Below are 26269 nucleotides of genomic sequence, written 5' to 3'. Positions count from 1 at the left end.
ACAGCTCAGCTGTGGGAAGGGCTGTGTGCCACCTGAACTTGCAGGTTCATGGGTTTTTAAAACCAGTTCTTTCCTCAGCTAGTTACCTGTTAATCCAGGCATGGGCTGAGTGTAGTTGTTCCCATTTTTGTGGTCTGGAAAGCAATTTTAGTAGGGAATATTGCAAATTTGCCCTGAAGTCACAAATTAAAAACAGAGCAAGCTGTTTGCATACCATGTACAAGGAGTTTTACTACCAGTTGTTGTAATAGAGCCTCATAGTGAGTAGATAATACCAGCAGTGATCTTTAACCTGGCCACTTTCCATGGGAAGGACAGAGCCTGCAGCCAGTCCTGGTCTCTGATTAGACCAGAGAGGAGCTGAATAGGAGGCAGGCACTATAATAAATCTTGTTTGCTGTTGAAGTGTGTTTAAATATCATAGTGACCACTTCAGCCAGGTGTTTGTGGAGCAGTAGGGTGACATTAGCACTCTTGAGAGGTGCCTGGAAAACAACTGGTAAAACTTGGAGCCATGAACTTGATTAAAGTAGATGTTTAAAATGTTTGAGGTCTGCCCTGCAGAGAAAGAATAGTAAACCTTTGCAGTGCTGGATTAAAAAATAGTGTTTATTAGATGCTGATGGCTTATTTTGCAGAGATCAGTGACATTTTTGATTTGCTGAAGTTGTTTGCATCCTTTTAACCTGACTCTGCTGCTTAAGACAAGTCGAGAATAAACTGCCTCATGCACAGAAGTCTTGATTTCACCATACTTCTGCTTCCCTGTTACAGTGTACACTACAAACTGTAGCATGTCGCAAGTCCCCATCCCTCCACTTCTTTCTTACTTTCCCTTTGTGTAAGATTAGTTTAAAACAACTGTTGCATAGCAACTTTCACGTGTTGCAGTCAGCTTGGCTTCAGTTTGTTTCAAAATATATCAATCTTGTTTCTGCTTGTAAATCAAGGAGCATTTCAGGGGAAACAGTTCTTAATGGAAACTTCAGTACCTTTAATGATGTCCCTGGTACTGAATAGCTCTATTTGTTGGCTCTGATTGCTTTTTCTCAACTATTTTGGCTCTGTCACTTCTCCAGTCAAACTGGTATGAAGGAGTAGTTTGGGAACAGTGATGTCGTGTGACTGGCATGTTAGGAGGTAATCTTCCTATTTTAGCTCTAATTTGTGATGTTCTCCTGCAGACAAGGGAACATTACAGCCTTGTTGATTGCTGCAGGGCATTAGGAGCATCACCTCTGGCCCTGTGGGGAATAGCAGTTTCTAGCATGACACAGAGCATATACCTCAGTTATACAGTGTGAATAGAAGAAGGTCAAGAAGTTAAACTGTTCATCACCAGTGCCAGTAGGGAGAAACTATCCTTAGATATTCATCTAACCCTCTGTCTTAGACTTCCTCTTTTAAAGTCCAGCTAACAGAATTCAGAGATGCCTTATTCTCCTGCTAATAATCAGCCCGTGCTGGCTGAGTTTGCTTGTGATTTATTGTGACTAAACAGTGCCTTGAAACTAAATAACTTGGAAAAAGTTACTCGGACTCCTGAAGTTGGTGCTACTCAAGACAAGTGTAGAAAAAGGTCTGTCAGGGTGAAGGAGGGACAGGTGTGTATTAATTATTTTTGAGGCCTCTTTTGAGATTGCTCAATTGGTTCAGAGAGTAGCACTCTGGTTTGATTCGTTTGCCTTTACTCTGTGTTTTTACAGGTGATTTGGTGGAATATTTAGGACAAACTGGCTTGTATGTTAGGCGGGACAAACTTTTCATGACAGGTGTGTTTTCCAGTATGGTGATTCAGAGCAGGGGCTTGCATTAGCAGGGGGCCACAGCTTCACCTCTATGTGCTTTAAAACTACTTAAGAGGTGTTTCCTCTCTCCTGTTTTTAAGATTTGTTTTCTAATGGGGTAACAACTATACATATAGAGAGTATATGTTAGTATACTCTAAAATAGATTACAGAATGGGGAATGCCTTCTGTGGAGACACCCCCCTCCCCTGCTCAGACAAGCATTGCTTTTTTCAATCTGATCTGAGTTTTGGATGCAAAAAAGATTCCTGCTTTGCAGAAGTTGTTAACAGTTTATTAACAGCTCCTTCGGTGAGAACTGTCTTGTTGGCAGAAGGTGGGAGGAGGCTGTTTCTGAAGAAAACAAGTGCTGGTGAAAGCCTCTCGGAACTGAGATTGGTGTGGACTCGAAGGGAGTGAAAGGAGAGCATTTGGATGTCTGTAAGGCATTGAAAACAAGCTGAAGCTTGTGACCCAGCTGATCCATGTGTTATGTGCAGAACTGTGATGTTGCTGCCCATGGCATCTTGCTGGATAGTTGGCCAAGACCTGGAGATGAGTATGTATGTGACAGCAAATCCCACCAGTTTTCAGGGGGAGCAGCCACAGGAGTCACTGGAAGTATGATGGATGCAGCTTTCCTCTTCTTTCATTTGTGTTTCATTTTCCTTTCAAACATGTCACAGACAGAGGAGCCAGATTTCTTCCACTGCCCATCTCACTGGATTCCTGTCTCTTGTTGTGCTCAGGTTGCTGTGGAGCACTGCTTGCTTGCACATCCTTCTCTTCAGATCCCTGCTTGGTTCTTGGTGATCCCTCACAGAGAGCTGGCTGTGCTCTGGTCACTAACTAGTTATTCCACCTTTCCCACCTTTGGTTTGGTCTCACCTGCTGCCCGTTGGTTTCATCCTGCTCTCCTGCAGCCTCAACCCTGGCAGTGCTCTGCAGGCACCACCCCCTCGTTTGGACCTTCTCCACCCACTTATTAGTCCTTGTTCTCATGATATCATTGCTATTGCTGATCTGCTCTGCGTCTTTGTGCCATTTTTAAAAATGATAGATAGCTATTGTCTGAAAGAAAAAAAAAGAGACTAGTTTTGGTATCATTTATAAATACATTGTCTATTAATGTAAAAAAAAATGTTTTTTTCCATTTTGTTTGAACCCTAGTACAGATCGGGTGAAGGTTCTTCTGCAGCCTGTTGAGGATTCTCTGGCTTTGTTTGGGTTGTCGGTAGCTGTTAAAAGCTTAAGGGTGAACACTTAGTAGTTTCTAATTGTAGCAAACTACGGTATCATTCAGAGTTCAAAGAACTGTGGATTGCCCTTTTGATCTTTATACTGCTTGGTTGCTGTTGCACTTGTATGTCCTTTCATTTTACATATAGGAGATTATTACCTAAGCATAATTAGGTGGTTGCTTTGAGTTAATAATACTTTTCTGCATATTTTAACTTAAAGACATCTTTCTGATTTTTACTTTGCTTTGTTTTCAGCCCCATCTGTTTTGATATGATTGAAGAAGCCTACATGACGAAATGTGGACACAGCTTCTGGTAATGCTTGATTTCTTGTAGTGCATAAAATGTCCATCTCTTACAGCATGTGCAGACAGGTGTTGCTGTGATACCCTTTCATTCTGAGTTTGTTTCTTTTCTGTCTTCTGTCCCTACACTGAAGAAGGAGGTTGAAATAAATTTTTTAAAGATGGGTACCTGTTAGATTAAAAAGAAAAAAATCCAGGTGTCTTTAAGAAATCGTGCTGTGCCACCATATTTCCTCTGTAAAGAAATAGAATGTTCATAAACTGCTGGTAACACCCACTATCCAGAGTCAGAACAGTTTGTTAATTCACCTCTATTGGCATCACCTCTACAGAGGTGTTGAGAGCAATGCTGGCAGCTCCTCCTTTCCTTTGTGCAAGACTGTGCACAGTTTGAAGTGCCTTGTACATTGTATATTGCAATTATTTTAAACCTTGTGAGAGAGGATATGCTTCAGGCTTTCCTGTTGTATTGAATTGGCCTGGCCCCACTCACTTTTCAATGTGTTATCTCTGGCTGTCATGAGAAGCAAATCTTTCATGGAGAAGTGCAAGAACCCTCTAGGAGCATTTCTGGAACCACTTGCTACTTCTCCTCTCCTCTAGGGATTGGTATAAATGTTGAACCATGATGTCCTATAGTGTCCTGTCTATGTTATATTCTGTTAATTAAAAATAAACCTTGTAAGAAGTAATATTATAGTAGTATAAAGCATTTTGTCAAGCAGCAGATTCAGGTACCTTTCAGAAGAGTTTTGATTTGCAGCAGGTAGGATAATAGCTGATTTTGTGCCCTCTGTGGAAACACTTCATCCCTGTGAGCTGTAACTTTTTAGAGGGCAAATATGAGAAACACTGAAATACCTTTACTTAGAGGGAATGGACCAGTGTTACTATCTGGTGTCTCTATCGGGAGTTGACATCAAGCAGGCTCTTAGTGAGATGCTTAAACCTGATGCTGAATGCATCTTCTCATTCCTCTGTCCCTCAATTCAGGAGCGAGCACCTTTGAAGTCACTGATAGTGAGAAAAGCAGCTGTGGGGGGAAATATGAGAAGCTGGTGAAGGTGTTTCCTCTGCTCAATTACCTAAAATGCTTTTCATGTTGATTGCTAAGTATTCAGCTAATCTAGAAGAGTTGCTTTTGAGTAATTCAATCTGTTTGCTACCTCTGCCTGTGGAAATGGTGGGGAGCATGAATTTGAGATGGTATTGTGGCTGGAGTATCCACATTGCAGTAATCCTCAGGGAAATCAGAGTGAAGTACTTGACTAAATTTTGTAATCCTTGCCAGAAACTTTTGCTTTCTACTGTAGCACACTCTGAGTTCAAACACTGGAACATTTTGACTTCACTGTAGGTTCTTGGCAGCGCAGCTGTTAGCTGGCAACACAAACAATGCACCTTGTCTAAGGCTGATATTATTTACCTTGTACTTATGTTTTGTTCCTTCATGTGGGCTCACTTGTTTTGTTTCTTGTTTTTTGTCTTTGAACAGCTATAAATGTATTCACCAGAGCTTGGAGGACAATAACAGATGTCCCAAATGCAACTATGTTGTGGACAACATAGATCATCTTTATCCCAACTTCTTAGGTGAGCTTTAGGCTTGCTTGCATGAGAAACATCTTAGTTGTTAAGGAAGGCAGGCACTTGTAAATTTGTCCTGTAAATTACAGTCTTCTGGATGTTGAAAATAAAATCCAAATATCAGCCCCTTGGTTGTCATTTTGATATAAAAAAGGTTAGTGCTATAAATTGTTAATACTGCACTGCCTCCAGCAGTCTGTGTGCTTAGTGACAGTAGTGAGATTAACTTGCTGCTGTTTCCATACTGTGAAAAGCAAAGCTGTTTTTCTTATTGCTAGAGATGTGAATCTCTTTACTTTTATTTTCTTGCACTCTTGTCTGCCTAGTAATAAAGGACATGCCCTGTTTACAAAGCTTGGATGCTGAAAGGGTGGAGGCTGTGTTAGAATCTGTGCTATTTTGGCTGCAGTAGTGAGTGAGGCCCATGTGATGGATGTAGGTGTAAATTAGATACAGAGAAAATATTCATACATATACCTATATGCAATCCTAACTGCTTCTTTAAGAGGGAGTACATGTTGCTAGATGGAAATACAGTTTAAAACTTAGTTTTGTGGAGAAAAGATGAAAGGAAACACATTGCAGTGTGAAATACCAAATTAGAGCAAATCTTGATTTCATGAGCTGAGATACCCGTTTAATAATAAATATCTGAAAAGCCAAGGAATGCTTCAGAAATGGGTGTCCTGATTTAGACCTAATTGTGTTGTTCTGGAGATGGTGCTGAGGCAGGTCTTGGAGTACCTGTTGGGCCAAAGAGTGTTTCCACACTTCTGTGTCCAGGGATTTGAGGTGTGTGTTGGAGGGGGAAGAGCTTGTGTCTGTATGTATGCAAAGGATTGAAGTTATCTTTCTCTTTGCGTTCTCTAGATTGGCATAAAATTAAATTGTAGCAAAAGTATATCTTCAGAAATGCACATGATAAGGAAAAAGTTGTTCTATTCAGCTGGGCTTACTTTCTGGCCTATAATAGAACATTACCTGATTTATCTCCCTCATACTCTTCTCTGATATACTTTTACTTCGGAGTTGAAAAACTTTCTCAAGTAACCATGGGTGTTTAGAAAAAGGAACTGAATCAGTTTGGAAAATGTGTAGGCATTATATTTGTTGATGATTTTTAAAAAGTACTTATATACATTACAAAAACCCACCACAGAATAAAATTGGTAAGGAAAATAGTGGAGATATCTTCTACTGTTTAAATTACTGAAAAACATCTTACTGTGGAATTAATAACTAAAGTAAATATATTGAGGTAGAACTTACATACTGGTCTGGTAAAGTTTAAATCCATCTCTTTGACATCTTATTTATATTTTTTAGTTAATGAATTAATTCTTAAACAGAAGCAAAGATCTGAGGAGAAAAGACTCAAACTGGACCATTCAGTGAGTAGCACCGTATGTTCCAACTTTTTTACTTTATATTTATTTAATGATTCTGTGCAGCATTTGTAATTACATTACTTAACTGAGAAGTGATTGCACTGTTGAGCTGATGCTTTTGCTTGCTTTAAGAGGGAATAATACTAATATCAGTGGCAGTAGATCCCTTCTACCTTGTTAACTGCTGTTCTTCCTCCAGCAATATGTGCAGAGAGTAGCTATGTTAGCATAGGCAAGTGTCCTTTGATGTATTGCATATAACCTGGGAAACTGCCCATGGAAGTACACTTGTTTAAAGGTAATAATTTTCGTTGAGTGTTGGAAATTACAGCTACAATGAGAGCAGTGAATGATTAGAAGTGCCACGGGCTTGTCTGATCACATGTGAGAAGCTGTGTTCTATCAGGAAACTGGAGGAATGCTGATACCAACCACAAGAGGGAGAAAGATGCGTTTGGATTCTGGTGTTCTGGTTCAGATGCTACATAAAACTGCCTGGATATCTTCTAGACTTGCTTCAGGTCACAGTCAGAGCAGGATCTCTGTCCTCAGTTCATCAGGAGCTCTCTACAGCACCTGTGGATGTTCTTGTGCATTAAGATCAAAAAGAATCTATGACATGAGCCAAAAAAACTTGCATGTTTGACCTGCTGTGTCTGACATCCTTGTATTTTGTAATTCATGAATAAGATTGCAAAATAATATTAAAAACCATGGAGCACCTGTTTTTAAAAGCTTATATTAAAATGGTATTAATTTAAGGGCTGTGTTGCAGAAGCTGGTGCTGTCAGTGTTTGAAAAGAGCATTCTTTAAAGATTCATTGGTTTACTCACAGTAAGTTTTTATATTCATTATGAAATATGCATATACCATGTTTCATATAAAATATGCATAAACCAGATATGGTTTGAAGTGCACACAGCTGACCTGGAGGCATATACAGTAGCTTCTTGGGAACTGCTTTTACCCTTTAAAATCTATGCTTGTAGATGCACCTCTTTTTGATAACTGTCAATAAGTGGACAATCTACCATGACTTCATGCCCAAAACAGTGGTGTCTACCTTTTAGCAGCAAATAAAAATACACACATCTAAAAAAGAGTAATGTTGCTCCTGTGCCCCTTCTTTAATGTGCCTTGCTATTACTTTTGGTATTAAGGGAAGTCATCCAAGGCACATTGCAGCAGATGCAATAGTTGTGGTCTCATTAAGAAATCATGTTAAGGCATGCTTGAGCATTTCAGTAGTTAAGGAGTAGTACAATTAACTAGTGCATTAGTCTGTTAAAATGTGTCTCAAATCCTGTTCACTTGCTTAAAAATCATGGAGTTTTTCCCAGTTACTCCAGATTGGAATTGGGTTTTTGGCCTGAGTAGTTTCCATAGGTTCTATTGAGCACTGTATGAAAAGTTCTGCATTCTATATGGATGTTTATATATTTTATTTTTCTTAATATACTTAATACAAAAAAGCTACAGCCCTTGAGAAAATATCTGATTTAGACTGGATGGTGTTTCTAGTTCTTGTCAATTTAAATAAATTGATTTAGTGTCATAGCTTTTTTAGGACAGGATTTTTTAATCCAGCTTTGTTTTTTAGAACCTCTCAGCTGTTCCTGTTGTTTTCTCAAGCTTTTTGTTGTAAAGCTGTGCTGGCATTAACCTATTATTCTGGTTTTCCTGTGCTTAGAAATACCTTTTTTTGCTTTTTTTTTTATTGATAAGAAGAAGAGAAAAGAGCCTTCAGGGAAGAATGGGCTGTATAGTAATATTTTGGTCCTCTGAGGAGTCCCCCACAGCTCCAAGCAGCTTAAATGAGATCAACTTGATGAGCTCAATCTTCTACCCAGCTTTCACATTTCCCTTACACTTAGGAAGAGTAATGTGAGAGATGGCAATAGAAAAAAGAAACTGATACTACCCTCTTTGATTTGAATTTAGCATGAGGGTTTTACCTATTACTTGATCTTAAAAAAATTAAAAGGTATTGGTGCATTACAGTATTTCAGATGTAATCCCACTAAGCTTGGATAAATGTGGAGGGGTTTTTTCTCTCCAAAGAAACATGTTCTCAGAAGCTGGGGCACAAATCAGATAAAATTGTTGCTGTGAAATAGTCTTTTCCCAGCAGCAGCAGCAGCAGCAAATATGCTTTCATGAAGCACAAATATATTCCAAATAAGATAAGAAGTTCCACAGTAGGTCAGAGGAGCCATATCCTGCACACATGGCAGAATTGGGAATCTGGATGCATGAAAAGTGGGTTGCAGTTTTACAAAGACATGAAATATTGCTGTGTTGCTTTTAATAGCTGTTGTTGGATGGTTTATGTAGCCCTGGATGGCTTAGACTCACCATCTCTTCCTCATCTCTTGTTCTCTTTTTAGAATGGCCACCGGTGGCAGATAATTCAAGATTTGTTGGGAACTGATCAAGACAATCTTGACTTAGCCAATGTCAACCTGATGCTGGAGCTGCTGGTGCAAAAGAAGAAGCAGTTGGAAGCAGTAAGAAGTTTCTCTTATTTAAATGAACACTGTGTATTTAGATTTTTTTTTTCTTTTGATACCTTTTCCTGAAAGCAAGATTCTGTTGGTGAATTAATTGTTCAGTATTTTCTCTTGTGTTTTGGTGTTTAAAAGGTGACTGTTTTGCTGACCTTTGTAGTGAAGTAACATTTCAGCTGTGATGCCCATAACATGCTTAAAATGCTGTTGCTGGCAGGGTTGTATAAACAAGCAAGGAAAACAGAAAAGGATAAGAGAAAATGACTCACAGGACACAGCACGTGAAGAAGTTTGCTAATTGTCTGTCGCACAAGTAAATGTCAGATCTTTCTTAGTAATAAGTATGAAGAAGTCCAGAATATAGATTAAAGAATAAACACAGTGAGCATGTGAAAAGGATCACACCCTTTAGTTTCTGCTGGAACCCTCAGAATCTGAATGACCACCTTTCCTGAAGGCTTTTTAATGCTTGAAATAAAAGTTCAGATGTCTTGTTTATGAAGCTGGTTTGAAGATTTAGCCAATGTGAAGCGAGGTGTTCCTATGATTTAAATGAAATGTAGTTGATTTGGGTTAGTTCTCTGTGTATTTGGCTATTCCATGCTGTTCATTTCAAGTGATTTTCAAGTTATGAGAACCAGACCTTAAAATTAGACTGGATTATTACAGAATTTGACCCAGTGAACTTTGGTAGGAGGGTGGATTTTTACAGTGCTTTGAAACAGGTGAGGAAAAGTTGTATTAGGAATATCTTAACTTACTCTTAAAGAATCAATATTTACAACTTGTGGTTCTGATGGAAAGAAAGTAACCCCAAAATATGCTTGACTATCAGCAGAACTGTTATGTTGCCTTAAAGTGTGGGGAGTTGTAAATATGTTTCTTGTGGTTCAGTGAAGTTTTGGTGGGGAAAAAGATAATAAAACTTTTTTCCTCTGTAAATCTTTTTGTATGATTTGTGACAGATCTGAAGCAAAGAAGGCATATGACTGAGTGTATAAGTATTTCTGAGTATGAATATCTTCTAAGGATGCTAAGCCTAAAAAGTGAAATCACACCTGACATTTAAAGAATAATTTAAAAGCGTTTTTCTTGTCTAGCTTTACTTACTTCACACTTATTATTGTCAGATCATGGGGAGTAAAAAAATAACTGTAGAAAAGTAGTATTTTTGCATTCAATGTCTTTTCTCTCCCTGTCCCCTCTTCCTTTCCTGGATTTTATGTGCTCCTATGTCTTGATCCTTTTTGACTGTATGTTCACAGTCCTTTAATAATAAATGTTTTGATAAGTTGTGAAAATAACTTTTAGGGCTATATTAATGCTTTTATATAGGTCTGATTTTTTTTTTCCTCTTGTGGTTCTCTTTATCTTGCCCTGTCAAGTTCTTGGGTGAAAATACTATGCTGATGGCTGAGGTAAAAAACCTGTTATGAAAAATATTAGAAAGGGATGGTTTAGTTGTCTTTCACTCTGGAGAGATCTTCAACAGTAACTTCTGCATAAGCATAAATGTAAATTTTGGGGAAAGTGTTTTTTTATAGAAATACTTCATCCTTTAGTATGTTGATCATGAAGTGGATGCTAAGGGCCTTCCAGGATAGGAGAGTCTGTGAGGAGCCTGTATTCCAAAATCCATTTCAGGTGCAGTAGCCAAAGAAAAAAGAAACATTTCAAATTATTAGTAAGAACTGTTACCAAGGACTGTTGCCTTCACATAAAAACTTGTTGTGAACCAAGCAGAACTTTAAGACCTGTGAGATAAAGTAAAACTACCATTTTAAAAACCTTAAGCTATTTTCCTCTTGGTAACCTCTAAATGAAAGTACTTTCTGTGCTGTGTGGATTTCTGTGTGTAAAATGAGTATTTGTTTCTCTTGATGTACATGGAAGAGTTACACATCTTTATTTGCTGTGTTACAGGAGTCCCATGCTGCCCAATTGCAGATCCTTATGGAATTCCTGAAAGTTGCCAGGAGAAACAAACGAGAGGTAACTTGCTTTGTGTTTCAGCTGGTGAGGTGCTGTCTGCTGCTTTCTCCCAGTGCATTTCTGTAGAAGTGATGTGTCAGCCTGGCATTATTTCTGCAAAGAATAACTCAAGGCGTGTTGGGGGAAATCTCAGACAGTGGACACATGGGTTTGAAGGAAAATTAATCTTTTTATGTATGACAGCCTCAATTTTTAATCATTTGCCTTCTCATCTCAAGCTGGTGAAGCATGTGGGAATACAGAGACTCCTTGGTGTAAATGAACATCAATTTCTTGAAAGAAGATTGTTTTCCCAACACAAAAAAAAAATCAAAGATGGAGAAGGATTGAAATTATTTTCACTACCAAGTTTTTTCCTTTAGTTTATCAAATAACTTGACTAATGTGGTGACATAAAAGAACTAATATTCTGTGCTTTTTCCTTATTTGTCCTAAAATGAGTGTCTCAAGGAGTATGAGAGAGTTCTATAATCAGATACACATGGTTTGGGACTCTTCCTTTATAAGGTCATGCAGTGCATAAACCCTAATACCACAAATAGCCCAGAAACCTAGAAAAATGATCATGAAAACAGTAGAAGGACGAGCTCTTGTGGTCCATGGTTTCTGAGAAAAGATGTGAAGTGCAGAAGACCCAGCAGTGTGACTGTAAGGTCAAACTTGAAATCATATAAGAAGCCTTGTCCAGAATGGATTGAGGGTCCAGTTATGGAGTCATTCCAAAGCAAGTCTGGAGCCTGTCCACCAACAGATATCCGTGGCCAAAACCAACAAGGGTTGTGCAAAGTCCAAAGAAGGGCAAGAGAGCTGGTGAAGGGTCTGGAAAACATCTCACAAGGAGCAGCTCAGGGAGCTGGAGTTGTTTAGTCTGGAGAGAAGGAGGCTCAGTGGGGATCTCATTGCTCTCTATAACTACCTGACAGGAGGCTGTAGTGGGGGGGAAGTCAGGCTCTTCTGCCATGTCTCAGGTGAAAATATGAGGGGAAATGGCCTCAGGTTGTGCCAGGAGAGGTTCAGATTAGATACTAGAAAACATTTTTTTTCACTGAGAGTGGTCAGGTTTTGGAGTAAATTGCCCAGGGAGCTGGTGGAGTCACAGTCTCTGGAAATGTCCAAGAGGCATCTGGATATGGATTGGGGAGTATGGTTTAGGGGTTAGTATAGTGGTAGTGAAGTAGTGGTTGGATGAGATAGTCTTGAAGGTCTCTTTCAACCTTGATTCAATGAGTTTCAGTACCTGGGAAGCCTTTCTCATCTGCATCTATCTCTTTGGCTTTAGTAATAATTTTAAAAGGATAACATCTTTTAAGGCTAAAGAAACTTAATTTTGGCTGCAGAGCTCTGAAAACAGCCTTCAGAACATCCTGAAGGCAATTGGGACATACAGTTTATATCAGATCCACTATGTCCCTGCTTATGTATTCCCTCTGTTGCCAAGACTTCCTCTATGTTATTTTGTACCCCCCTTTATATTCCAGTGTGAAATGCAGACTGTCACATCTCCAAAGACTTCTGTGCAGGCCTGTCAGTTCTGTCCTTGCCCTAGAGCTTAGTGTCTGGCCTTGCCATTTATTTTGAGGGAAATGAGGACTTGTCAGACTTGTAGCAGTCTTTGCTCTCAGTCGATAAGAGTAAGAAAGATAAAAATAGGTGGGTAGATGCATGCAAAATACAGACCAGGCCATAGGATAGTTTTATATCTCAAAATCTGTATTGGGAAGTCAGTTTACCCATAGAGTAAATTGGTGCCTCCTTTTTGGTAAGTGATGAGATCCTCCCTGTAGCTGGTTAACTGCACCAATATTCTGAAGTACAAGTCTAAAAGACAGTTTTCTTCTAGCTGTAAACCCACTCCAATATGCTCAGAACTCACCATTTCTGTGGTGGAGTAGCTGGTGGAGCTTGTGGCAAGCACAGAGGAGTTACTGTGTGGGGTAAGACAGTGGTGATGTATCCAGACTGTAGAAAGCCTGAGAGGGTGGCTTGGAAGGTGAGAAGGGGGGGTTAAGTGACCATATTAATAATGCAGTAAAGGTTATCAGAGCTTCTGAAGTTCAGTGTAGTTTCTTTTGATGCTGTGAGAGTGACTGTTTAAGAATTGAGCTCAAGGAACATGTGTGGACTCTGGAACAATGATGTATTGCACATAATTGTGGGTCATACAAGAGCCTTTTTATGGGGAGGAGCATGACTTTTTTCCTTTCTTAATTCAAACTTGGATAGCTGCAGAGTAAATGCAATTTCACTGAGTAAGCCATAGTTGTAAAGATAAGTTCTTAATAAATAAAAAAAATTTTTTCAATGTATGATCCTGAGTTCTTATTTCCAATTTTTGGCTTAAATGTTTAATGGAACTTTGGTAACTTTGCTTCCTAATATGCCTCTTTGAATACTATTTCTTGCAAGATTTTATTAACAGGTTTTATTTACTGCATACTGCAAGTTCTTATGTAGGGACTAAGGTACTTTTCTAAGTGAATACAGGTATTGCCTCAGAGTTGGTGTATCTGTTTGGTATTTCCCATGTTCAGAGTAGATGATTAACCACCTGTAACTTTTCTTGCCCTACTTCACTCAAGTTATGGATTTTTTTTTCTCTTGCATTAATGAAATGGTGAGTTCTGAGCATATTGGAGTGGGTTTACAGCTAGAAGAAAACTATCTTTTAGACTTGTACTTCAGAATATTGGTGCAGTCAAGTCTTTTGACAAATGCCTCTTTGCCACCTTCTCACAATTTCTCTAGAAGATAAATGGGAGGTTCAGCACCTGCAGCAGTTTCTATTAGGAATCCTGTTTTGATCTCTTCATAACTTTTCAAAATGTTGATCTTTCAGGCTAGAATTTACTGCATGTTTTTTGCACAAAGGTGCTTGCAAGCCCTTTTTCTTTTGAAGTTTATGTATTTTGTTTTCTTTTTGACCTAGAGCAATATGACAAAAAACCCAAATCCTTGGCAATAGTAATAGGAAAAAAAAAGTCTTACTTTAAAAAAGATTGAAAACAAATGGCTAAAGCTTAAAAATACTTTTTCACACAAACAGCAGATAGTTTTGGAGGGGAGGAATGTATTGATCACTCACAGCAGTTGGATGTCTGTCCCTAAGGCAAACTTAGCATGGCTGAGTGCCTTTCCATATGTGTGCACAGTTAATTGAATGCACACTCTGCTTTTTTTTTTTTTTTTTTTTAAATCCAGAGTCCTCTTCTGTTGATATTAAGGACCCAAAAAGTCTGGAAGGTCAAGTTTAATAATGAAATATTATATCTTGGTGTGGTGGGTGCTTATTACTATTTTCAAGGGAAACCAAATGCAGCTGCCTGTGACTTTCTAAAATTCTTGCTTTCATAAGTTTGTTGCATAAATGCTTTTGCAAATTTAACTTTGTTAATTTTAAATGTTCACGTGTTCTTTTGTCTTGAACACTTTGTGAGCAAACTGATGATATCAGTTAATTCTCCCCACTTTAAAGTTCAGTACTTTAAGGAAGAGGCCTTGCTAATTGTCTGGTCAGGATTTGAATGACTCCAAACAGTTAGACAATGCCATGTATATCATATAGATAATTTATGCTAAAATATTATTAGCTCAGCTACCTGATGGTGTTTCTGTCAAGCAGCACCATTGCTTACTGAAGGAGAATACTGAGCTTGATGATTGGTATCACAAATCAGGTTCTACACAGGTGCTATTCTCTGGGTGCATTCATGTTTCCCTTGGCAGATGTCACTTCATTTTTATTTTTTCTTTCTAATAATGTGATGTCAAGTCTCATGTCTAACAAACAAGGCCTCTTTCATGTCTGCTAATGCATAAGGCTGTTTTTTAGCTGATAAAACATCCTGGGACAGAAAAATAATCCTGAAGTGTCACAGGCTTGTGGCACTGAGTGCCTGCTCAGCATTTCAGAATCATCGTTGTTCTTTGCACTCTCAAATGTTAGATACTAAAAATAAGAGAAGTTATTAGTTATTGTGGGGTAATTGCTGGGAATTCTAAGCATGAATTCTCCAGGGATGTCATTACCCTGTGTTAATCACTTCACCTGTCAAGCCTTATGTTCTGCGTGTTCACACATGGATGAACTAATGAGTAAGCAAGAGGAGGTGACAGAACCAGGAATCAGTCATGCTCTTTTGTTGTCATGTGGTCTTGATTACATTTCAGGAGTGCTGAGAATTTATAGCTACAGTAATCTGGTCCCTATCCACTGCACTTACCTGGTATGTAAATCTATTTGCATTTCTGAGTTACTGAATGAGAGATGTGAGCTCCAGAAGCACTGATAAGGAGCCCAAGGATACAGAGTGTATGAGCAGCAAACTAAAAATTATCATAGAGGTATCAGTGTATACAGCTGGCTCTCCTTGCTGCACTGGAGAGGTCTTGCAAAGAAAGCACCTTTCACTGATACATTAAACTAATGCAATTTGTCTAATTGTTTAGGCAGCTTTGTTCCTTTCCCCAGGTGTCCTTATCTCAGGAGGCTTTTCTATCAGACCTTATCACTAAGCTTTCAGAGCATATTTTCTCCATACTGTAGGATGCAAATGAGGGGGAGGAATATTCAAGATATGTAACATGCTTTATCAGCCTGGCATCTCCCTTCTCCTGCCTTTGGGAATTCTGTGTGTTAAACAGTCTGGATTTTCTCAAGCCTTTCTGTTAGCTCTTCCCCAGTTGTGAGGAAACATTTATCATTTGGAGGAGGTATTGATCAGAGAAGAAATATTCTCAGCAGATAAATGTGTTATAGATGGACTCTCCACATGTTATTTCACTAATGAAACTTGTGGAGGCTCAAGTGTTCTTGTCTTCATACTAACAAAGGCCTGGCACCTGCTTCTAGTTGTGCAAAGACATGGTAAGAGAGAGGTATTTTGTCAAAATAAGTGATATTTGCAATTAATTTATAAGACTAAAATTTCCCTAAGGTCTGAAGATGACTTTCATGCCAAAGCTGCCCCATATGATGTAAAAGGCTCTGCATCCAAAGCAATAATGGAAAGAAAACCCAGAGACAGACAGGACTTCCAGAGAGAGAAACTGATCTTATTGTGCACTGTCATTGAGGTATTGTGTTCTAGAGATAGAAATTAATTTCACTGGGTACCTTTAGAAAAGTTTCAGCTGTTGATAGTGAAGTTTGCGCTGTGGTTTGTTAAAGCAGTACTTGGTGGAAGAACAGGAAGTAGGAATATTCTGATGTTGGAGGGATGAAGCCCCAGGACAGATTTCAGGGTTTATCCTCCTTGGGTGGGCAGGTGATAATTTTTGCCTCATCCTGGTTGGTGCAGTGGCTTTGTGTGTCTGGGAAAACGAAGTTCCCTTTGGTAATAGTCTCATCTGTTTGTCTGGATCTATGGTATCTATGGATCTGTGATAGATCTGTGGATCTATCTACTCCCCAGGGAGTCTGGATCAGAGCCTGGAAGGTGTGTTACTGTACATAAAATGACCTGTGAGCTTCCAAAAAGTGTGAATGCACGTGCTCTGTGTTTAGGCTGCTTATTAGAATAGTGTTGCTGATTTTGCAGTATTTCTGTAGAAATTAAATCCTGCTGTTCTTTGTCTTTTCTAGAAAAAGCTTTTTTTTTTTTCCTTTTTGTTCTTTGCTGCTCTGTGCTTTTTCTAGAATTGGAAAGACAGTTGTTCAAGGGTCTGTGGCTCTTTCCCTTGTGTGTTTTTCTAGGCTGTGTCTGTGTCACTGGGAGGCTCTGCTGAGCTTTTAGTTTTTTGCAAACACTTAGAACTGGCACCAGGAGACCCAGTCAGGAGTGCTTGATGTCCATGCTGTACAAACACAAGGCAGGAAGTTGCTGCCTCCCAAGGGGCCCTTGCTCCAGGAAAAACAGGAAGCTCCAGGATGAAGCCTTAGTGCTGTACCCTGATAGGCTTGTTAGTAGATGGTTAGCCAAAACTAAAATGACCATGACCTGGTGTTTAGCATTGTATAAGTTCTTGGTAGCTTCTTGATTTGAATGTCTGAAATCCCTTTTCCAGGATTATAAAAAAGTTTTGGAATTGTAGCTTTTCTTCTGTATGTATGCTCATATGTGAAAAATGGGACCAGAATGTTACACACCTGCTTATTGTAGTTCATTCACTGGAGTTGAAATGGAGGTTTGACCACTGAATTAAGGACCTTCTCCTTGTCCATATTGGTCTTTTAATTTCTGGGAAAGCATCTGTGTCTGAAAAGAGTTTATAGTATGTGCTTCTCTCCAAGCATACCTTTCAGTATTCTCTGGAAGTGCTTTTGCTGACTTAATCCAAAGTCTTACAGGTGTGATTCTGCCCATCATTGGGACAGGACTTGGCTTGCTTACTGTGCCCAGCAGTGAAAATTAAATTAAGGGCCCTTAAATCTGAATATACTGCAAGAACTATAATTCATTTAGCTTTCCTTAAATGTCCCTCACAGGCTAAATCTGTAGCCTCATTTTTCAAAGTTAAATTGGAATGAATATGGATTGATTTAAGGTCTTTGCTAGATTAAAACACTTCAACTAACATAGCAAGAAACCAAATGTTTCAGTGTAGACATTAATTCATTTTATGCTGATGGCATGAGAAGACTCCTCCTAAAACAAGCATGAAACACTCTTGCATCCTTCTTGGAGTTGCTGCTGTTGGGTAAGTTTATGGTAGGTTGTAACTAGAAAGAAGAATTGGTAAATAAAAGTACCAGATCTCATGCTCTTGGCTGTGTGCAATAGTTAATGAAAGCTGGCCAATAAAAAGTCTCAGCTCTTGTTCCTATAAAAAGTATCCTGTTTATGTGATGGCAACAACTGTCAGTTATTTTTCAGAGGTCCAGTTTGGCTGTGAGCCAGTACATTGTAGAATAGCTGATTTCCTCACTGTAATTTTGGAACTTGCAAGTGGTTTTGTAACTTCTTTTTAAATGGGATTTATGAATGTGGGGGACTAATGGTATTTTCTAGAGCTGAGTTCAGGCAGGACCCATGCTGTGCAAGTGTCACTTAACTTTGCCACTAATCTTGGAGCTGTAGCACCACCTGCTATTCTTGCTGTAGGTTTCAAAAGTGAAAATGGAATTATCTGTTATGGTGTAGTGATTTGTAAATTATCTGTGGCAGTCTAGTTCTAAACCATTAAACTTGGGCTGTCTGTGCCTCAAATTAAACGTAAACTGAAACCTTCAGAGTACAGAAATTAGGATACATTTATAATGTCATCGCATTCAAAGAAGCAGCCATGTTAGAAATAGGTGTGGACCCAGCAGTCATTTCTTCTCCTGTTTTCAGATACAAAAGCTTTTGTTAGTGTTTAAAAGGAAAATTAAAATGGTGGGTTATTTTATGCAGAGCACACAGATATTTGGAATGGATATTTACTATGAGAGTTTAAATTGTGCTTTTTGTTTAAGCAAAAACTTCTGCCCCTTAAAGGATCAAACTTGAGCACTTGAGTGTATGTCTTTGGGAGTAGCTTACCAGATATTCTTTGGAATATGTCATACTAGGAGTAATATGTTTCACCAAACTATAACTTTGGATTTGGGCAATTTAATATTCTGTTGTAGAGCTGAAAGTACAAAAATTTGTTATGTCTTTGGAGAATGTGTTGTGCTTAAGCTTTCAGTGGACTTAACTTAGTAAATGCTTCTGGTCACAGGCCACCTTGCTGGTTGTCTGTAAATTTTTACTGGGAGCTGAGGAGAGTCAGGTGGACTTCCAGTTCTTTGTGTATTTATTACATTTCTGTGTCAGTGAACCAGACTTGCACTGGAGCTGAGTTTTGTTGAGAGCTCTCACTTAGAGGAGAATGTGTGTGTGTGTGTTTGGGCCCTGCAAGGCTGGGTTTAGGCTCTGTGGGTGTTAGGGTGGCACATATCTGCTGAATAAACACAGGTGAGGAGATGATGTCCTTGCTTAGGTGTAAACAGTTGTCAAGTCTGTGGTTTCAGTTGCTTGAGGTGAGTGAAGCCAGCTTGCTGACTGACTAAAAACCTGGAAGATATTACCTGTGGCACAAAGAAGGGAAAGGAAATGTTGGTGGTGAGAGGGGAAGTCTCCTTCTGACCCTTTCAGGTGTAGCCCTCAAACTGACTGGAGTTTATGGTGTAATCCAAGGTAAGTATCACACCTTTGGAAGAAGTGATGCCTTGATACCATGTGGTGCTTGCTCTGTGCCAGGAGCAAATCTTACTCTGGTCAAAACAGGTTTGTTCCAATCCAGAAACTTAATGACAAAGTTTAAATTGGCAAGTGACAGGTTAACAGCTGGGATGAGAACTAGTTTTGATACCTTTTAGCAAAACATTTTGTATTTAGTTGAACGGTGAAATAATCATTGTCTTTCACTGTGTTTTTTTCTAATTGTGACAGGACAAATAGGAATGGTTTGAAAGTGAAAGGAATGGTTTGAAAGTGGGTTTAGATATTAGGAAGAAAGTCTTCCCTGTGAGGGTGAGGAGGTGGCACGGGGTGCCCAGAGAAGCTGTGGCTGTCCCTGGATCCCTGGAAGTGTTCAGGGCCAGGGTTGACAGGGCTGGGAGCAACCTGCTCTAATGGAAGGTGTCCCTGCCCATGGCAGAGGATGGAGTGAGATAAGCTTTAAGGTCCCATCTAACCCAGACTGCTTTGTGGCTCTGTACTCAGTGTTTGCAAACTAGTTACACCTTGCCTGAGACACATTAAAGGAGCATTATAGTATTACTTTGAATAATGTAGGTCTCTGTGATTGACATCAAAATACCTCCTGCTCTTGTTTCACATTGTTTCAAAGTAACAGCTTTGTTTGAATGTGGTTTGTGTGCACACTTATGTTAATATGTACATTTGAATTTCCTGCCTGGTGACTTTGGAATTGTGTGTCACACCAGTGAAGATAGTTTGGGTAGTTTCCTCTCTGGAAAGATCGTAATTTATCTTGGTGGTGGTGCAGTGCAGATTGATTTAGACTTCTCCCATTCTCTTATCCACAGCAATTGGAGCAGATCCAGAAGGAGCTAAGTGTTCTGGAAGAAGATATTAAACGTGTAGAGGTGAGGTGCCCAGACATTGTTCTGACTCTGGCAATTTTTCATTTTCATCAAGCTGTCTGCCTTGCTGTGAGGCTGCTGGGTTAAATTTATGGCATTTAAGTCAGTAATGGGAAAATGAACAGATGATGCTCTTTCTTTAATTTGTTCATTTAGTTGATGTGTGCAAGCTGCAGTTCGGTAGCTCTTATATAATCATTTCTTTGTGTTGGTAGTAAGTATTTTATAGTAGTTGCTAGAAATCAGCAGGTGGTGTATTGATCAGAATTTAAGATTTTTGTATGTTGCTGGCTGTTTGCACAGGCTGTTTAAGCCTTAGCAGCATCCAAGTCTTAAAATGGAGAGGTGTTGGAGATTCAGAAGAGGGTTGTTATGCAGAGACTAGAACAAAACCAGCTCCTGCTGCATGTCAAAACTGATTCCTGCTCCCTCCTCTCTTAATTCTGTACTAATGGGAATCTCTTGACATTTCTGCTAAGTATTATTCTCCAAGAATTTGTAGCCCCATCATTGCAATCCTTCTGTCTTCACTGCGTCTTGAGATTCCTCTTGGTCCTTTCCTCTAATCATTCTAGTGTTTAATCTTGCAGTAGGAAGCTGATATTTCAGGAATACATCAGAGTGCCACCTCTCCAAATATCATTCCCTTAAAGCTTCTTGGGAATCAGTTTGTGGGTCTGCTTCTCACTGCTTGCTCATCTTGAACAGTCAGCATGTGTTCCCATCTACCTCCCAAAAGCCTATTAGATTTCTTCATGCAATTAATAGGTGTGCTGATGAATTAGCAAAATATAAACATGACTGACAACTGCAAGATTTTCCATTTATCTGATAGCTATTTGGAATTTTTTCAGACTTGTTTTCCTAAATGTTTCTTAGCTTTGGTGAAATATACCTTAGTGTGTTTTCTTCAGACTGGTAAAATAAGTCTTGAGATCTAGGAGAAGCTATTCCCAAAAGCTGTGAGATCTCTCAAAGAGCATCCAGCTACCTGTTTCTGTGCTCTTTAATCAGGCATTTCAGTGGGCTGCAGCTGAAGTATATTCCTGGGGTGTGATGCTGACCTTGGCTCTGACCTCTAAAGCCTGGGATCTCTCTTGTCACAAATATCCTTCTTTCTACCTACCAACTAATAGGCACCTAGTGGGAATTTGAAAGTACAAGTAATAATTGTCCTGAGAACACTTTGCCCCTCAACTAATGAGCTGCTGCATCCTGCACAGCTTCCTTTTCCCAAACAGATGAAAGACAGTCTCATACTGAGTACACAGCAGTGACTTAGTCCGGGAGGGACAAAGGCAAGTTTATGTGCAAAGTTTATCTCTTGTGCAGTGGTCCCACAGAGGACTGACAGATCCTCTTTTAAGTCTGTGGCACCACCTTTGCCCTGTTGCCTTGTGACTATTCTTGCCATGACCCATATCCAGCTTTACTTTCCAGTTGTGAAGGCTGTTAGATAAGTTTGCACATATCTCAAAAATGCAGTTACAGCTTGCTTATTGTGCCATGTTTGAGGGAGATGCTGGGTTAGAGGCAATTGGATGATAACCAAATCTTTTGGGTTTTTTTGGAGTATAAGCTCCAAAACTGCCACTCTTGAAGCACAGAGCACCACAGCTGTAGGTGCTGTAGTTCCAATGGTAACTGAAAAAAAATTGAAGAAAATCAATGTTTTGTCAGGCATAGTCTAAGATTTTTAGGTAAGAGTTGAGTAAATGTAGACATAGTTGGTTATCTGCACGGAAAAGCAGCAGTACTCTGTGAACACAAGTATTAGACATACATGTTTTGTCAGCTCTGATGTAACATGGCTTTCTGTTTCAGGAGATGAGTGGCCTGTACTCCCCAGTCAGTGAGGACAGCACAGTGCCACAGTTTGAGGCTCCCTCACCTTCACACAGGTACGGAGCTTGCTACTCAACTTGGATTTCATGCTGTACATGTTGCACTCTGCTTGCTAGGGCTTTCCAAGCAGTGCCCAAAACACAAGCAAAACTGTTTTTTGAGTGCTGTACAGTATTTTCCTGTTGTGTTTGTAATTGCTATAAACTTTATGTGAACAAAGAAGTGAAGAAAAAGCCATCTGAGCCTGCATTTGGATGAGAAATCTGCTCTGAATCAGATGCCATGGAAAACCGATGGCTTTAAATGTCATGTGAATTAGTAAACTTGAGTCATAGCCTGTGCTATGGAATAAAATATTACTGTTATTTATGTGCTACCTTTTCTGAACATTGTGCTGTTCTGCTTGGCACATGAAAGGTCTTAATTTTGTATGATATTGGAGTGCTCTGGCTTCCCTAATCAGCATGGATAGCTAAAGGTATGGGCTCAGATCAGAATTTGAAATGTACAGCCTATTGATTCTGTTTATCTGCTGTCTGGTTTGATTTAATGAAATGCCTTTCTAATAACATAATTTCGTGTGTATTTTTGTCTGGAATATTGCAGAGTCTGGTTTCTTGATGATAATAATGCAGATGCTTCTTGTATCCAAGTTGTAAGTGCCAGAGTTTGAAGTGCTCTACTTTACAGGCATGTCTTTTGCTCTGATTTCAACAGGGCCAGGTTATGTTATTAAGTGATCATCTCTGCTATCTCTTAGAAGTAGAGTTCTCTAAAGTGTCATTTTCTGTTATGAAATTGTACTGGTAGATTTTTTTGCAGTTAGCAGCTCTAAACCTAATAGCCCAGAAGTAAAAAATGATCAGATTTCTTCCCTTACAGAGACTTAGATACAGTGCTGTTGTGAGGAACCCAGCAATATTGGCTGGAATTTCCTACCAAGATGCTATTTCTGGACAGAGAGACCAATATCTCTCATATTTCTATGTAGTTCTGGCTGCCCTGAGGGAAAGGACAGGAATATGGTCACAATGGATGGGAACAGCATTTCTAATTCAGTTCTTCACTGCTTCTTCAATTCTTTTTGGGTACAGATTTGTTTCTTGATATGGGGTATTGCTGTTTTGCCAAGAAGCAGTTTTGTGAAACTGATGAGATTCTTGTCAGGTTCTGCTACTTTTCTGGTTATTGGCTATTAAATAGATTGGTTTTACTCCATGGTACAGATGCTTGGGGTAAACTTGAGCACTGGTTGGGCAACATCAATTTGTTAGATCTTGGATGCCTTCAGGCCTAGAAACTTTTCTCTTTTAACAGGAGATTGTGCTTATGAGTAGAACTGTATCTCTATTACTTGAGCTAAGCTAACAAAGAAGCCCCCAAAGAACTTTATCTGTTGAAGGCTGGAATAACATTCTAAGCCCAGGAGTTTTAGTAAAGGAGTTAAGGGGGGAACTGTCTGCAGTGAGAGCTACGCTGGTTTCAGTCTACTGAGACTTTCTTCATATTCCTTTATGCCTATTTATTTCATGTCCTAGGGGTCAATCAATCTCAGTTCTTGCATTTGAGGATGTTAAGATAGTATCAAAAAGAATTGTAGTGATCTATGGATTGATGTGCTTCACCTGGGGTCTGCTGGCAGGAGGCAGTGGAATGGAGCCGTCAATGGGTGCAGAGGCCATGGGCTCTTCCCTGCCTGTCTGAGTCCATTTTGGCTGTGTGTTGAATTTTGGGGTTTTCCTCCTGGTACAGCATGCCAGAGGTGTGATATAATAGGATATTTAGGTGTTTTCTAGGGAATGTGGGACTTGGTGACATCTTTTTCTTGGTGACATTCCTGTGTTAAGTAGTAGCCTTGAGTGGTAGAAGAGAAATCAGTGTGTGAAGGAATTATCTGAACAGGCATCAGTTGTTCCCAGAAGTTACTCCTGTAACCTCTATTCCCGCCCCATTTTGACAGTTTTATATAATTCAAGAAATTGCATTGGTGGGAATTACCATAAATTAGATTCCAGGAAGGTCTACCACTTGAAACTAATTTTATTTTCAATATTAGGTGAAAGTTTTGAAGAATATCTCAACAACATTCTTCCTTGGCAAGAATGCTGCAGAACAGCTAATATGAAATATGCTGATTTTTTTTCTCTTAACTGAAATATTTAATCTCCAGAGTGCATTTTAGAGATGCCATGAACCACTAAGAGTGAAATACAAATATAGTTTGGGATGGATTCACTTCCATGTTAAAATGATATTGAACTTGCAGAGACTCTTTAGCTTATCAGTGAATTAAAATGGTGTATTTAAATTGAAATATAACTTAACATACTTAACACACTGCTAATGAAATATAATTGTATAACACTTTAGTAATGTTCCTTATAAATAGTACAAGGTTATCACAGACTAGTGCTGAGAGGAAGAAAACTTCTTTAGCCTTTGTATTTAAAGTTCAAGAAAATAGAGTTCTTTGGAATTCAGTTTTATCTGGTCTCTGGTGACTTGCCCTTATTCATCTGCTTCCTTTAAATCACACGCTTGCTTCATTAATTTTCTGGTTTTTCTTTTCATTGTTTGTAGTTTTTTCCCTCCCCATTTCTAACATCTTCAAAATGTGAAATTACTTTGCCTTCCCCCAGCTTCCTTCAGAAGCTCTTCAGCAAAAACCCTAGCACAAGTATGATGTTCAGTACATCCTTGGCTGCAAGAAACACGTGTTTTCTCTTGTGCCTACGCAGGGTGTGATGAAACATTAAATTGGGTAATAGCACAGTGCTTGTTTACAGTGTTGCCTATTGCTTGGTTTGTATACTAATAGAGAACAAGAAGGGAAGAATAAGGGAAGGGAACAAATAGTTCTGTGTATGGCTTTTCTGAAAAGGCATGTGTGTTATTTCTGCTCCCAGTAAATGGTGCAAACAGAAGATAGGAATAAGCAGCTTCTCTGTGATGCTATCCAGGACTAATAGCAATAACAAGCTATCACTAATAGGAGTCTGAAGGAAAATTCTCATCTAGAAATGAGTTGCTTGGTAACTCTGGTTAACTTATTGAAATCCTGATCCTCCTTCCCCTCCATTTATTCTAATTACCTCCTCCCATCCCTGTAATGGGATTTATAGTCTGTGGGTTGCCTTTGTTGCTGTTGTTGTTGGTCTGGGTTTTTAAATGTCATATGAGTGTAGCTGAATTTCCAAACTGAACCTAATGTTACATCTTTTAAAAAAGAACTTGGAGGGTGCTGTAATTCTCCGATTACTTGTTTCCCTTTTATTGAAAGGAAAAACATTCAAGCATATATGAGTTAACTCAGCTATGGGAACAGCAGAGAAATGTCTTCGAATCTGTACTCTGGTTAGGGAGATGACATCTACACTCTTGAAGGCTTTACATCACCAGACAAGCTGCAGCAAAACGAGACCAGACACTCTAAGACTCAGTGTTTTGCTGTTAATTGCCACTGTACCCTGTCTCAGAGTGGAGTACTTTTTCATTGCTTTCTAGCTGAATGTGTTATTCCTGCAGTTCTGGCAGGATCTGCTGTCCCTGTTTCATTATGTCATGCAGCCACATTCTAATTTAAAGTTCATTGTCCTCAGCCATGCCTGAAATGGCTCTGCTGTTTTTTCCCTTACAATAGCTTCTGCACATAATGATTTTTATCCCTCAGATGTTCTTTGTTTGCAGCTTTTGTCATGCCTGGAACAGAAGTCCAGTCAATCTCATTTTCCAAGTTAATTTTTTAAGTCTCATCAGTGGTTATGTCTCATCTTCTGTTTCCACTTCCAGGGGAGCTTGAGAACATTCAGAGAAATATTTAAGCACTGGTACCATTGGTTCATTCTTCCCAACTTACAGGTGCCCTACCCGGCATTTCAACCAAACCAATTTGTTTATGACCAAGATTCTCAAGTTTACACATGAGTTCTGTCAGCTGCTGCATAAGAGGAGTTGGTAAAATTATCTTTGACAAAACTAAGACCTACAGCAGTGTTCCAGAAGCTTTTTAAAGAAACCTTTAGCTTTCCCAGGCAATGCTTAAAGTCTAAGGTTATCTCATAAGAAAGACTGAGAATAATGAGAACAATGATCCCAGCTGGTTTCTCTTCTCTGTCCAAGTCAAATTACATAGCAGAAGCAAAGCAGTTAAAAAGATTTTTTTAGAAATTAATCATGGTGATTTTCATAATGTATTCTGCATAATCAATAAAATTATCTTCTTGTATGTTAATCTTTACCTGTCCTGGAGGTATATGAAATTTGAGTGATAAGTGTGCTTTTATCTGGCTCTGGTGTCTTACTGTGGGAGCTGAATTTTTTGCCTGTATGTCCAAGAGCACTGAACCACCTGTTTTCTGCTTGGATCAGGAGATCTTTTTGCAGTTTTGAAAATTAAATTCCATTGAGTTTGCATGTCTGTGCTGTGTTTTGAAAACAGTGATTTAAAAGGTATGCTGTGTCATTATAGGTACTATAATATGGTGTAGTATTTTCTACTAATAGTAATCCTGGCTGTCAGTATTTTTTTTTTAGGTTATTTCTGTATTTCCTTAATTGTCTGTTTAGACTAGTGTCTGTCTTACACTGATTTCTCTAGCTTTTCCCT

At 39.1% G+C, this 26269-nt stretch overlaps 1 protein-coding gene across 3 annotated transcripts in view; it reads left to right on the top strand.

Annotated features, from left to right (window-relative positions):
* COP1 (COP1 E3 ubiquitin ligase) overlaps nt 1-26269 on the top strand; it is a 125011-nt gene that overhangs the window by 4087 nt on the left and 94655 nt on the right. For 2 of the 3 annotated variants that reach the window (XM_084211602.1, XM_084211600.1), the window contains exons 2-8: nt 3284-3343; nt 4829-4926; nt 6247-6323; nt 8697-8816; nt 10740-10808; nt 19762-19821; nt 21643-21719. In XM_084211602.1, coding sequence (XP_084067728.1) covers nt 3284-3343; nt 4829-4926; nt 6247-6323; nt 8697-8816; nt 10740-10808; nt 19762-19821; nt 21643-21719 — 561 coding nt within the window. The remainder of the gene's footprint in view (nt 1-3283; nt 3344-4828; nt 4927-6246; nt 6324-8696; nt 8817-10739; nt 10809-19761; nt 19822-21642; nt 21720-26269) is intronic. The other variant, XM_084211601.1, reaches the window with a different exon arrangement.

The sequence above is a fragment of the Fringilla coelebs genome (genome assembly GCF_963513975.1).
Source record: "Fringilla coelebs genome assembly, chromosome: 9".
In the NCBI taxonomy this organism is placed as follows: Eukaryota; Metazoa; Chordata; class Aves; order Passeriformes; family Fringillidae; genus Fringilla; species Fringilla coelebs.
The sequence above is the reverse complement of the archived record's forward strand: the minus strand, read 5'-3'. Positions and strand labels throughout refer to the sequence as shown.